The sequence below is a fragment of the Danaus plexippus genome, chromosome 24 (assembly GCF_018135715.1).
Source record: "Danaus plexippus chromosome 24, MEX_DaPlex, whole genome shotgun sequence".
Lineage (NCBI taxonomy): Eukaryota > Metazoa > Arthropoda > Insecta > Lepidoptera > Nymphalidae > Danaus > Danaus plexippus.
In genome coordinates this window covers 4,789,574-4,801,807 of record NC_083552.1, presented here as the reverse complement: position 1 = coordinate 4,801,807, position 12,234 = coordinate 4,789,574, and the positions used below count along the sequence as shown (strand labels likewise).

The following is a 12,234-nucleotide window of genomic DNA, read 5'->3' as shown; positions in this document are numbered from 1 at the left end:
GGTAACGTAAGCCTAGAAATGTATTTTTTTTATAAAAAATAAACTCTGTTGATTTTTTATAAATAACCTAAAGAGTGTTAATACCTGGTCCACAATAAAGGAGGAATCCTCCTAACTGGTGGTAAATGGTATTGATACACGTCATCCAGAACTTTGTCATCGAGAGATATGAGATCTTCCAGTTCCGTTTCTGAAAGGCCACTCCTGGCGGCGGTGATGTAAGCAAGAGCATGAAAAACCAATAATCGACCGTGCTAGAAAAAAATTACGACTTTTAGAAATAATTTCACTGAAATCACACCTTAAGCGATTCGCATAGAATGTAAAAGATATATGCTTCGATAATTACATCTATTTTTGTGGAAAATTGAAAGGATTGCTGCAATCTAACGTTGAATTAAGTGGAAATTAAAGGCAAGTCTAATTTTTTTTCTTAAGGGACTCGAATCCCGGTCACGTTAAATTGATCTTTAATCTTTATTATCATACCTGCTTCTCAATCCTCTCAAAAAGCATCATAATAGAGTCCATAACTGTTGATGCTAAGTGAGTGTCCTGTGGCTTTGTGTAGCTTCTCCAGCGGCAGACCTGTTAAAAGATATTTTAGTGTTAAAATACAGAATCAAAATTTGCTCAATAAACTATTTAATAAAATAGTGTCAATAGAAAGTTACAGTTTGTGTACGATAAACAAAAAGACATTTAAAATCATGGCATACCTCAGCAAATACCAACTTTACAAAGATTGGCAAGGAACATTGTCCAATAGCGTTGGAAACCAAACGCCACTGATAGTTGCTTAAGTCCCTCGCAGCAGCAGCCATCCAAAGTCTAGAAGAAAAGATAGAATAATTGAGTTTGTTTTTAATGTATATGGTTTTCATTCTAATAAGAGGTAAATATCATACATATTTGAGATCTTGTTACATTTTTGTTAACTTTTTAGTTTATCTGTTTCAATTTTTTTAAGTCACTTACTTTAAAACCTGCATCGCCAGGTCTTCACCCAAAGCCTTTACTTCTAAAAAGTTCTCTTCAGAGTCAATCATTCTACGAAGAACATCATACTCCTTAGATACATCAGGGTTAGCTTCTTCACAAGCACAAGTGACTATAATCTGAAATGACGACCCAGTGAGGATTTTTTTATTCTTTTATATACAATACAAATATTTTATTAACTACTATTAAGAATAATAGTGTTTTGGACGAAAACAATGACTATTTTCTTCACAAAACCAGATTTTCTATGAAAATATGAAGATGGGAAACAAAATCATTACTGACATTACTTTTATCTTTAATATGATTTAAATCGGTGAGGAAGAATTCTAACTAACCAAAGCCATGTTAATTGTATGTTTATGATTGCAGTTGGTGTGGTGCGCTAATAATTTTGCAGGTTGAAATCCGATGTCTTGTTTTCTTTTCTTTATGTATCATAAACCAAGTGCATGTCTCCACGTATCTAACAGTACTATAATCTGATGATTTACCTTACAATGAGGCGGTAGTCTTGTGGGCAGCCATGACACTTTATTGTTTTCAGTGCCGATACCAGTTAGCTGATCCACTGAGTCCAGAAACAACAATAATGGCTGCTGCTGGGTTGCGATAGTGAGGAGCTGCTTGAAATGTGCTGTCAGTGGAACCAGGTCGTCTGGAATACTTTCGAAGGGTAGCGCGAAGTTGTATGATATCTGTCAAACAATTTGAATATATTAAAATTAATCTAAACCTCTTAATGTCACCGAACACTAGAAGCCCCAATAAAAATAATGATGAATACAATACGTACTAAGAATATTTTACCGAACATTTTAAGACTATTCGTTTTAACTTTTTTTGCTTTTCTGTCATAAATTACTCAGTAAATAATGCGTGGATTTCAACACAACTTTTTTGTTTATTTATAAAAATATTTATCATGATTTAGGACACAATTTATTCCATAATACCTAGATCCATTACGGGGAAAAACTTTACTTCATCTAACCCTTTATCATAATTACGAAAATTAAGGACATTTCAATCTCTAGTGTAATAGTTTTGTGTAAAACCAAAATGGCGTGAAATAAAAATATGAAGATAACGATTAAGTCACAAAATTATGATGTTAAAATTTTATATTTTTTTATTTACTTTTATCTATTTGACTTTCAGCTAGTAACATTTCATGATGAGGTACAAGGGAAAACCTGGCATATATATTGTAATTGGCACATATATTTAATAACTGACAACGGAACCAAAAGGTAAATATATATGCGTATATATATTTACCATATTAGTTTATTATTACAACAGGGAATTCGTGAACGGGAACGGGAGATATACTTAGTACGGTAGTATAATATTTTTCAAAACGCATTTTGAAAAAGAGGAATCCGAGATATAACTATATACAGGTAACGAAGTGAACTTTTAAGACTTCGTTTTTTTATCTCAGCAAAAATTGTAACACAAAAAAATTGACGCAAATTAAATTTTTAAACGTTTATTTTATTTATAACAATCGTTTGAATCGTTTAATTAAATCTGTATAATTGATAAAAGCTCGGCATACCTGTTGACAGATAGATATCAGCGTGGGTGTTAAGGCGCTGGAGTCAGGAGTTGTTCCAAGGAATCTGATGATATTTGTGGGACGAACTTCAGCAAACCACTCATCCAAAGACATAGCTGAGCTCTTCGCTAATAAGCTCGTCTTACCGCAACCACCTACAATTAATGTAATTCAATAAATATTCAAAAAACTACATTAAAAGTGTAAGTATTAAACATAATCATAAGTATTAAAAATCAGTCGAAAACATTCAAACATTTTTGTAAAACATCTTTAAGTAAAGATTTTAACGTCAGGTAATAAAATAAAAATTATATATATCGCGTTGTCTAAAATGTATATATATAATTGCTGGCTATGACAAAAATATTTTTTTCAATACAAAGTACGCTATAATATTCACTTCGTAATATAATCATAGTAACTACGTTTATTGCTCATCACAGCTGCCAGTGAGAGGAGTGCGTTGGAACGAGGTGCTGATGGTCTAATCGATACTTTCTTAATGTAATGTACTCGATTGGTTTGTCAAATATAAGTGTGATTAGGTCTGTGTTGAGCGTCTGTTTATTGAGAGTTAATTGCAAAATGAATATTAACTTAATGATGAAATTTTTTGACACTATAAACATATCTCTATCTCTCAAGAAATAGCAAAACTAGAGAGTTATCGTTGCTGATTATAAACAGTTTGAGTATTTAATAATTTCCAATGTGTCGTCTTATTGGATAAAAAAATCATTCTATTATGAATGAAGTACTACATTAAGTATTAGTTAAGTTAATATTATTTAACATTCACGAATCAACACAAGGACAGATAAAACACTAAAAGTCACCTTCTCCATAGAGGACCAGAGGTTTGTCTGAATCGTTCGTCATGTAGTTATGGATAAAGTTCAGATCATCCTCCCGTCCGTGAAAGACTTTCACTGAATTGTTACAAGCGTGGAGATGCTGAAGAATCTCTGTCACGATCTGACCTTGGGCACTGCTGTCTTCTTTGCGCATAGCCCTTGAAAAGAATTAATAAATGGTTACTAAAACTAATATATTTCGGATTAACTACGAGATGACATCTCGTTGGTTCGAGTTCAGGGTTGCTGCAAAGTAACCGAAAAATCCGAAATCCGAAAAATATGAGTTTTATTTCAATGAATACTAGCAAAAATTTTAGATCTTATTAGCTGGTTACTGCCCTACATTCTCTCACCAGCTAGGATTTTATATCTCAAAAATTGTACGTCCTTTAAATAGCGTTTATTCTGATTTATATGGTATGCTCTGTGCATACCATATCAATCATGCTTGTTAAATTAAAAATGGATTGTGCGTTACCGAATAGTTAGCATCCTACCAGAGGATTAGCAGAGATGTCACCGTACATGGTAAGTAATTGACAGTGAAAGTCTTTTCTCTCGTTCTTTAAATACTAAAAATTATAAGTGGGAGAGAACATCGATTCATACAAGCTGTTAAAATCCTTTGCTGTGGGTGTGAGAAAAGAAGATTTGTATTTCTTTGTTCTTACAGAATGAAGATCACTACAAATGATAGAGATTTGCCGCACGTCTGGGTGTCAGAAGGCTTTTGGGATTATCAGACTTACTTATTATTACTACAGATATTATACTAGATTTTTGACAAGACATTCAACTTTAAATAAAACATGTCTTATAAATCATATATGGTGATAATTTTTCCGTGTATAACGGAAAATAAAATTTTTATCACTCAATTACTGATTTTATTGTCATCAACTAATCTCTAGACCCTTGTCATTACTTCATTCTTCGTGAGACACTCACCTATCAACAAGTTTGATGATGTTCTTATAGAAGTGTGATATGAAATGATTTAGATATTCTCCGTGGGTTTCATTGTCAAGGCCGTCTCGTCCGATCCACTCCACTGTATATCTGTTATAAAACATAACCGGTACAGTATTCATATTGATTACAATGTACAAAGTACTTTATTGTGTTAGTGAGGATCGTTTGTATATATTTAAATGATTTATATCTCTATAAATTGATTAATAGATTAAATAAATACATATATACAGGCACATATATTAACACACGCTCACGTTTATATTGTTCTCACACTAAATGTATATACATTATAATTAATCTAAATTTGTTACACACTTTTGTATGTTGGTAGTTTCAATTTTTTCTGGTAGTCTAACGTCTCTGAGATCAGCTAATAGCTTCGATGCCTCCGTGTCCAAGCTCCTGTTAAGAATGTCAACGAAATTACAGGCTTTCTTGAGATTCTGTAGATTGATGTTATTGATGTATCTGACATAGGCCAGACAGTGATTCTTCGTGTTCTTGACGTTTAGGACACCGTTGATGACCTCTCGTTCGGTTACTGGAAAACGAACACATTAAAATTTAATAGCAGATGCAAATCAAATCAAAGTTGAATATTTTATATCCAATGCTATTTGGACCTCACAAGTTAAAGCATCCAACGGCAGCGGGATGATCAAAAGATTCCTAAACCGACGTCTAAACAGATTGAGAATCTCAGTAGGATATACATTAATGTACGTTTGCTTAAAAGAATTTTATTTATTGTTTTTGCTTCCACTGTTAAAGTGTTGGACATGAGAAATGTGAATCTCAAAAACATCTGAAACGAAGACACCGTTCTTCTTAAGAAGTTACGTTTAACTTCTGTCAAATATTAATTTTATAGTATTCCTTTGATATTCAGCACATTTGAAAGAACACTTGAAGGTACATATGCCACAAATTACAAAAATTGTCATTGGTGATAAATATAACATTTACCGGACATAAAGTAGTTGTGCATTGTATCTTTGTCGATTTTGCCAGCATTGTAAAGCTGAGAGGAAGCTTTACGAAACAGCTTCTGCATCTTGCTGAGGGTATCCCACCAAATAGCTTGATCCTCTGCTTGCAACTTTGGGACTCTCTGAAAAATGAAACAGAAAAATGACACCTAAATGACAAAGAAGGAATGCTTAACTGTGTTCGTTTATAACGCTCGCGACGCAAGTCATAGCGCATGCCTTCCAAGGCCTAAGGAGATTTTAAATTATAATATTAATTCGTTAAAGCGACTCAGAGTCGCAATGGAACATTCAAAGACAATTAGTGCTTCAACTAACAATACTTGCACAAACTTCATCCATTTACTCCAATATCCAAGTTCGGTTCTTTGTTAACTTTGATTTAAACTTCTTCTTACGAAGTTTTAAAACAACTTCATTTAATCGTTCATTGAACGGTTGATTTATTAAACAAACCAGTGAAATGTGGAGAATTGTTTTCCTTTGTATTTCTACAGTCGGTTATATTTTATTAATGGTTCTGAGATATGCAACAACTTTGCTGATTTTTTTTAATTAAGTCAAATATAAAAATATTTTAGAAAGTTTTTCTGTTTTATTATAAGTGTATTATATGATATGATGATTTTTTTATATTTATATGATGTACATTAATTAGCAGAAGAGCGAGGACGGAATATATACAAATATGAAAGAAAATGAAAATGTAATACTTTTTTAACTATCTGGATAGTTTTCCAGTTTGTCGGGTGGTTATAACATTTATTTTATTAATGATATAACATAGTCCTGGATATTGTATAACGGAAGATTTGGTATAACATAAATATCAAATTACCTTATTATTGAAATTGATAAGTATGGAAGATATCGGCTGAAGTACCGACACAGGTGGCACAGCGTTGGAGTCCTTTTTGTACCAGGTGTCCAGAACAAGAACATCGACTCCACCAGCTGCCAGCTCATCGCGTAACATCTGGAGCTCCGAGGATAAGACGTAGGTTGGTATCGGCCTGAAAGCGACATCCGCTACCAGGTTATAAGAATTATAATACACTCTTTTAATTTAGGAAATAATTCCTTCCATCTCTAAATAAATTGTACTTTCAAATAAATAATTTAACAGCTTCTATTAAAGGACTTTATTTAAGATGTTCTCTCAGTGATAGTCTCTTTTTTACATAATATATTTTGTATAATAGAATATAGGTAGTACCAACAGCAGTCAAGTATCAAACAGATCACTCTCACAGACAAACAACCCTCATTTAAATACTTTCATACAGTCCATTTATCTAATTTAATTTTAAGTGTGAATAAAGTACTCAAACAGAAAGGACGTATTGCATTTTTTTCTAACCACCCTCAAATAGATACTTTATGTGAATATATTCGTACATAGATAAATTAACTATGTTTGTCTTTAAAATTCATAGGGAGGAAGTGCAATTATATAAAATATCATATTAATTACATACCTGTAGCCATACTTCTGGCCGAGAAAGACAACAAAGTTGGGTCCCATGGACAGACGCTGGCAATTCTTTATTTCTCTCATACACAGCTCCGTCGTCATGTGATCATCTGTAGCCTCGTCTCGGACACCCCATCGCATATCTACCACCTTGAAGATATCGAAACAATTATAAAAAACTGTCTGCATAGGCAACTGTATTGTTTTAAGATCTTAAAAGTCTGCCTGAAATAAACACCTTCTTTTTGCTTTTCCTTTTATTGCGTTTTAGATTAAAAATAATAATAATAGTACCTAATAATAAAAACATGTGTCGGAGATTGAATTATTCATAGAAATATTATCGTTTTATTTAAACTGAAACCATTTTGTTTTTGTATAATATCAATACTCTTATCTTGACCCAAACAACTTGTAAAAAATATGTTTTTGTATACTATAGGATATATGGGGTTTTCCAATAGGGACGCTTGTACTTTGACAGCTGATTGCGGCCATGTTGTTTGAGTGACAGCTGTCAAATGCAGTGTGTTATATTCATTCCGTCCTCCCAAACCACCATGGCAGGTTACAGTGTCGAGCAGCACGTGCAAATCATAAAATTGTTTTATGAAAATGGGTCTTCAGTTCGAGCAACGTTCCGCGCACTTCGCCCGTTTTACGGTCGCGATGATCGTCCTGCCGAGTCGACTATCCGTCGATTGGTGGACAAATTCGAGTCAACCGGGTCAGTTAACAATCAGCCGGTTCCCGTGCGTCAACGTAACGCGAGATCTGCCGAGAATATCGCCGCTGTGCGCGACAGTGTCCTCGAAAACCCGCGGCAGTCAATTCCGCGTCGCGCACAGGAACTCGGCCTTTCGCAGACGACAACTTGGCGAATTTTGCGTTGTGACTTGAGCCTGCACCCGTACAAGATCCAGCTGACCCAAGAGCTCAAGGTTAATGACCATAGACAGCGCCGTGTGTTCGCTGACTGGGCATTAGAGCAGTTGGAAGTTGACGCCGATTTTGGCAAAAAAATCATCTTCAGCGACGAGGCGCATTTTTGGATGAATGGCTATGTCAACAAGCAAAATTGCCGTATTTGGGACGAGACCAATCCACACGAGGTTCACCAAGTGGCAATGCACCCGCAGAAAGTGACTGTTTGGTGCGGATTTTGGGCCGGAGGCGTGATTGGTCCGTATTTTTTCGAAAACGATAATGGTGTGGCCGTCACCGTCAATGGTGAGCGATACCGGTCGATGATAACCAACTTCTTTTGGCCTGAAATCGAGAATATGGATCTGGACAACATGTGGTTTCAACAGGACGGCGCTACGTGCCACACAGCACACGCTACGATGGAAGTTCTGCACGAGCAATTTCTGGACATGGTCATCTCGCGCGGAGGCGACGTGAACTGGCCACCGAGATCGTGCGATTTGACCCCGCTGGACTTTTTCTTGTGGGGTTTTCTTAAGTCGCAGGTCTATGCCAACAAGCCGCAAACCACCGATGCCCTCAAAGTCAACATACGCCACGCCATCGATCAAATACAGCTTGATTTGTGCGCCAGAGTCATCGAAAATTGGACCTTTCGTGTGCGCGCCACCAACCGAAGCCGTGGCGGTCATTTGAATGATGTCATATTCCATACATAATGGGGTCGATAGACCTTCCAAATAAAAAAAAAATTTCGCAAATATCTTTCCTGCATGTATTTTTTTTTGCATTTCAAAGATCAAGCGCCCTTAATGGAAAACCCTATAATACATACCGTTACCTTATGCATAATTAGGGCATTAAAATGAAGAATATTTTTGTGAATTTTGATACAGGGAAATCATATTTATAGATGTATTTATAGTTTTGATTTAGCTTAGCTATTAACGTGCTCTTGGAAAAAGCATGAGCGGCTGCGGCAGGACTATTTCTGTCGACGGAAGCTTTGCCACGTGTTGTATCAAGCTGACTGTGTAAAACAGCTATTGTTGGTTACATAACATGCTGTGTTTATCACGGAAACTATGGTTATGAACAAAAAGATCCCGTGTATGTTATATACTATGAGAAATCATAGATATAACATCTTTTTCCAAGTAACCACAATTTCTTAGTATGGAATTAGCTTTATATTTCAGATAGATTAAGAATGTGGCCTATAGGAATGTTTTTATGCCCTGCTACCACTTCAGGACAACTCGCTTTATGTGAGACACAACGGACTTCGATGATGGAGTTGCTTATTTGCTCCAATATTGGCTGGACTGAAATGCGTGATAACAAAAAAAAAGTAACTCTCTTTAGTATATAATATATTAATTAGGAAGGTTTGATTTGTATAACATTCATATTATATAGAACAGTAAACTACATTTATGTAGACTAAGATATACTCGTGTAAAAGAAAGTAGAACAAAATTTTTTTTATGACTTAAATTTTTTTTCCCCTGTACTTTTCAGTTAGTAATCGTGGGCAAACGAGATGAAAGTGTCTGTCGGTTAGTTTAGTTTTATGTCAAAAAATTTTTTTCGCCAACATTTAATTTTTTCGGCTACTCCTGTGAATGCTCTAGAAACGGCCTAATTGTGTACTGGTATTGCGATCACAGTCGTAGGTTTTTCTTGTGTGGGATGTCAGGTGTAAGACGTATACAAACCGCCTTTTCTACTGAAATCTGGATTTTTTTTCGTTTAATAGCCTTGCGGATGTACCTGTCTTTACGAGCGAGGATCTATGGTTTTCAAACCATATCTGATGGCTTGGTTTGACCAATGTGTGTTCAAACACAACTGACTAACACATTTTTATGTTCAAAATTTTTGTTTGTTCAAAGTATGCAAGCCACATGAGAAAATTACAAATCTTTGAAATTATTATGTAACACTAAAATAACGTGTGGCATCAATTTTGAAATACAGTTTTTAAAAAGATACATGTAATGTGTTTTATAATGGTTAATAATATTATTTAGATAAACTGTAGGGGATTGATTTAATTCGATTCTGAAAACGCCTCTTTGTTCTAGAAAAACTTCCTTTGCATTTCTTTGAAAGCGTCTCGCGTTTATCAGATGATTATGAAGAGAACAAGTCAAAGACAGTTAAGGGGCAGTCTTAGTCTTATTTACATTATAATCATTTAATACGTTTATATATTATTTGTTTGCAAATTAATAATACAGCGTTGTAATGTATTGTCTAAAAAAATATTAATACCAATGTAATATAAATGTTATGGTAAATTTTATTGAACATTTAATATACATTTGTTTTTATAATAACTGAAATAAAGAGTAGAAGTTTGCACAATCCGGTAAGTAATAAAGACATGTCTTCGCCTTAACGTAAACGAAGGATTTATCCACTGGAAGGCGAAAGATATAAATTTTCATAGTAGCTTTAGAAAATAATCAGTCAGCTTCAAGGAAATATCTATTTCTTTTATAAATAACCAATACCTTATAGTATATTTTTAAATTCTTTTTTATACATATAATGTAAAAAATATTTTTGAACGATAACGGTCCGGTTTAGTCGTTTAAGTTACGTTACAGATGCGATTATCTGATTTTACCAATAAGTTTAAAACCAGAGCCGAAGAAACCATTATAATGATGTATCCTTCAGGTAAGTATTAACCTTACCCGAGTGTGATTTAAACGGTATAACATAATCCCTTACCTGAAACTCCAATCCGTGTTTCTCCCGGCAATAATCCTTTATTCGAGGGTAGCATTTTGCCATTAAAGTATTTCTCTCCATGGTAGTATCTGACGACATAAAAGGATGGCATATATATATAGACTTTCCGTTATAAATAATGTCCGAATAAGAGTTCGTTGTAGATTATAACATCGGGTTATAATAAAAATAAGCGTACGGTATTTTGATTCATGAAATGAGCTTAAAGTAGCCATCAAACGAAATTAATAAATAAGGATCTGATATTTCCTCTTCCGATATCAATAAAATAACATAAAGACTTATTCACACGAATGATAAATGCTTAAATAACTAAGTTAATGACGCGAAACTTAACTAAACGCCTCGTACTATCGATCTGTTTAAAGGCCGCGTTGAAGTAACATTGTAAAAAGTTGCTTCTACATAATCTACGATTTCTTGTCACGCAATAATGTTCTGACCTCGAGGTTTGCCAAGTGTTTATTTATATACTAGAACACTGAAGAACTCTATATACCAAATTATAAAATATATTTTAACACTTATACGTACATAATTGAAATGGTTGTATTTCAAAGAATCTACTAACACAAGGATCATTCTAATAGGTCAAATGATTTAAATGAAATTAATATTTTTCGGATTGTTCCGCGTATTTTATTATTATAAAAACTACATATTCCCGACGTTTCGGTTACTTTGCAGCAGCCGTGATCACGGGCAGACGAGATGTGACCCACCGTGTGAATCCATCAAGTTGTCCGAAAAATATTAGTTTCATTTAAATGAATACCCGCGGAAGTCTTAGATCTCATTAGGTCAAATAATTTTTAACCTTAACGAAGATTAATGAACATTAATCAATTTACTGTCCTATAATCTCTAAGGAGATATTATAATAACATTTGAAATCATAAAATTTCCTATTAGTGTAATTTTTTTTTTTGATAACAGAACAAATTTTCAAATTATAAAAGTAAAACATGAACCGAATACGTGCCATCGTCAGTTACAGTAATTAGTTCGTAATGAAATTATTAAACATTAACGAGCGTGCAGGTGGCTGTTGAACGGTCTGGGTTATCTGGGTTATATAGAAATCCTAACATTTCCAATATAAGCCACGGTTATAAATCATAGTGTGTGTTGGTGTCCGCTGCAGACGTACCCAGAGTAGCCGCAGCTAAACAGATTCATTCAATGTTTGAAATTGTAACGAAATATCTATTTAATATACGCAGAGTCTAAATTTTTTTATATATTTTTGATACGTCTCGTCTGCCCGTGATCACGGTTGCTGAGAAGTAACCGAAACGTCAAGAGTATGTAGTTTTTTAATATAAGAAAATACGCGTTGTATAGTCCGAAAACTATGATAGTTTTATTTAAATAAATACTTGCGAAAGTCTTAGATTTCATTACTAAGATCGTCTTTAGTAGATAGAGTTATTTCATATTCTTTTTGGTACGCTAAAAGGTTTGTTTGTACGTCGTTGTCATCACAATCGGTTGATAATTGAAAAGAGAGACAAGCAATCACAATGTCACAGTAACCATAATTTTATTTGTCAATGTAATACCTGTGAACGTAGAGCTGGTGAATATCCTCACGATCTTGGAGCTGACTGGAGGAAGCAGTTTCAAAGAACCAGCAAATATGAGATCCACTGTCCTATCATCCATCTTCGAATTTCTTTA

At 34.2% G+C, this 12,234-nt stretch overlaps 1 protein-coding gene across 1 annotated transcript in view; it reads right to left on the bottom strand.

Annotated features, from left to right (window-relative positions):
- Positions 1-12,234, bottom strand: part of LOC116776046 (NACHT and WD repeat domain-containing protein 2) — an 18,745-nt gene extending 6,511 nt beyond the window's left edge. Inside the window, exons 1-14 of the mRNA XM_061524252.1 lie at positions 12,117-12,234; positions 10,534-10,622; positions 6,869-7,014; positions 6,229-6,403; positions 5,368-5,512; positions 4,717-4,942; positions 4,375-4,485; positions 3,406-3,581; positions 2,567-2,721; positions 1,497-1,700; positions 979-1,118; positions 720-831; positions 490-588; positions 85-254 (exon numbers count right to left, since the gene is read on the bottom strand). Coding sequence (XP_061380236.1) covers positions 85-254; positions 490-588; positions 720-831; positions 979-1,118; positions 1,497-1,700; positions 2,567-2,721; positions 3,406-3,581; positions 4,375-4,485; positions 4,717-4,942; positions 5,368-5,512; positions 6,229-6,403; positions 6,869-7,014; positions 10,534-10,622; positions 12,117-12,219 — 2,051 coding nt within the window. The 5' untranslated portion in view covers positions 12,220-12,234. The remainder of the gene's footprint in view (positions 1-84; positions 255-489; positions 589-719; positions 832-978; positions 1,119-1,496; positions 1,701-2,566; positions 2,722-3,405; positions 3,582-4,374; positions 4,486-4,716; positions 4,943-5,367; positions 5,513-6,228; positions 6,404-6,868; positions 7,015-10,533; positions 10,623-12,116) is intronic.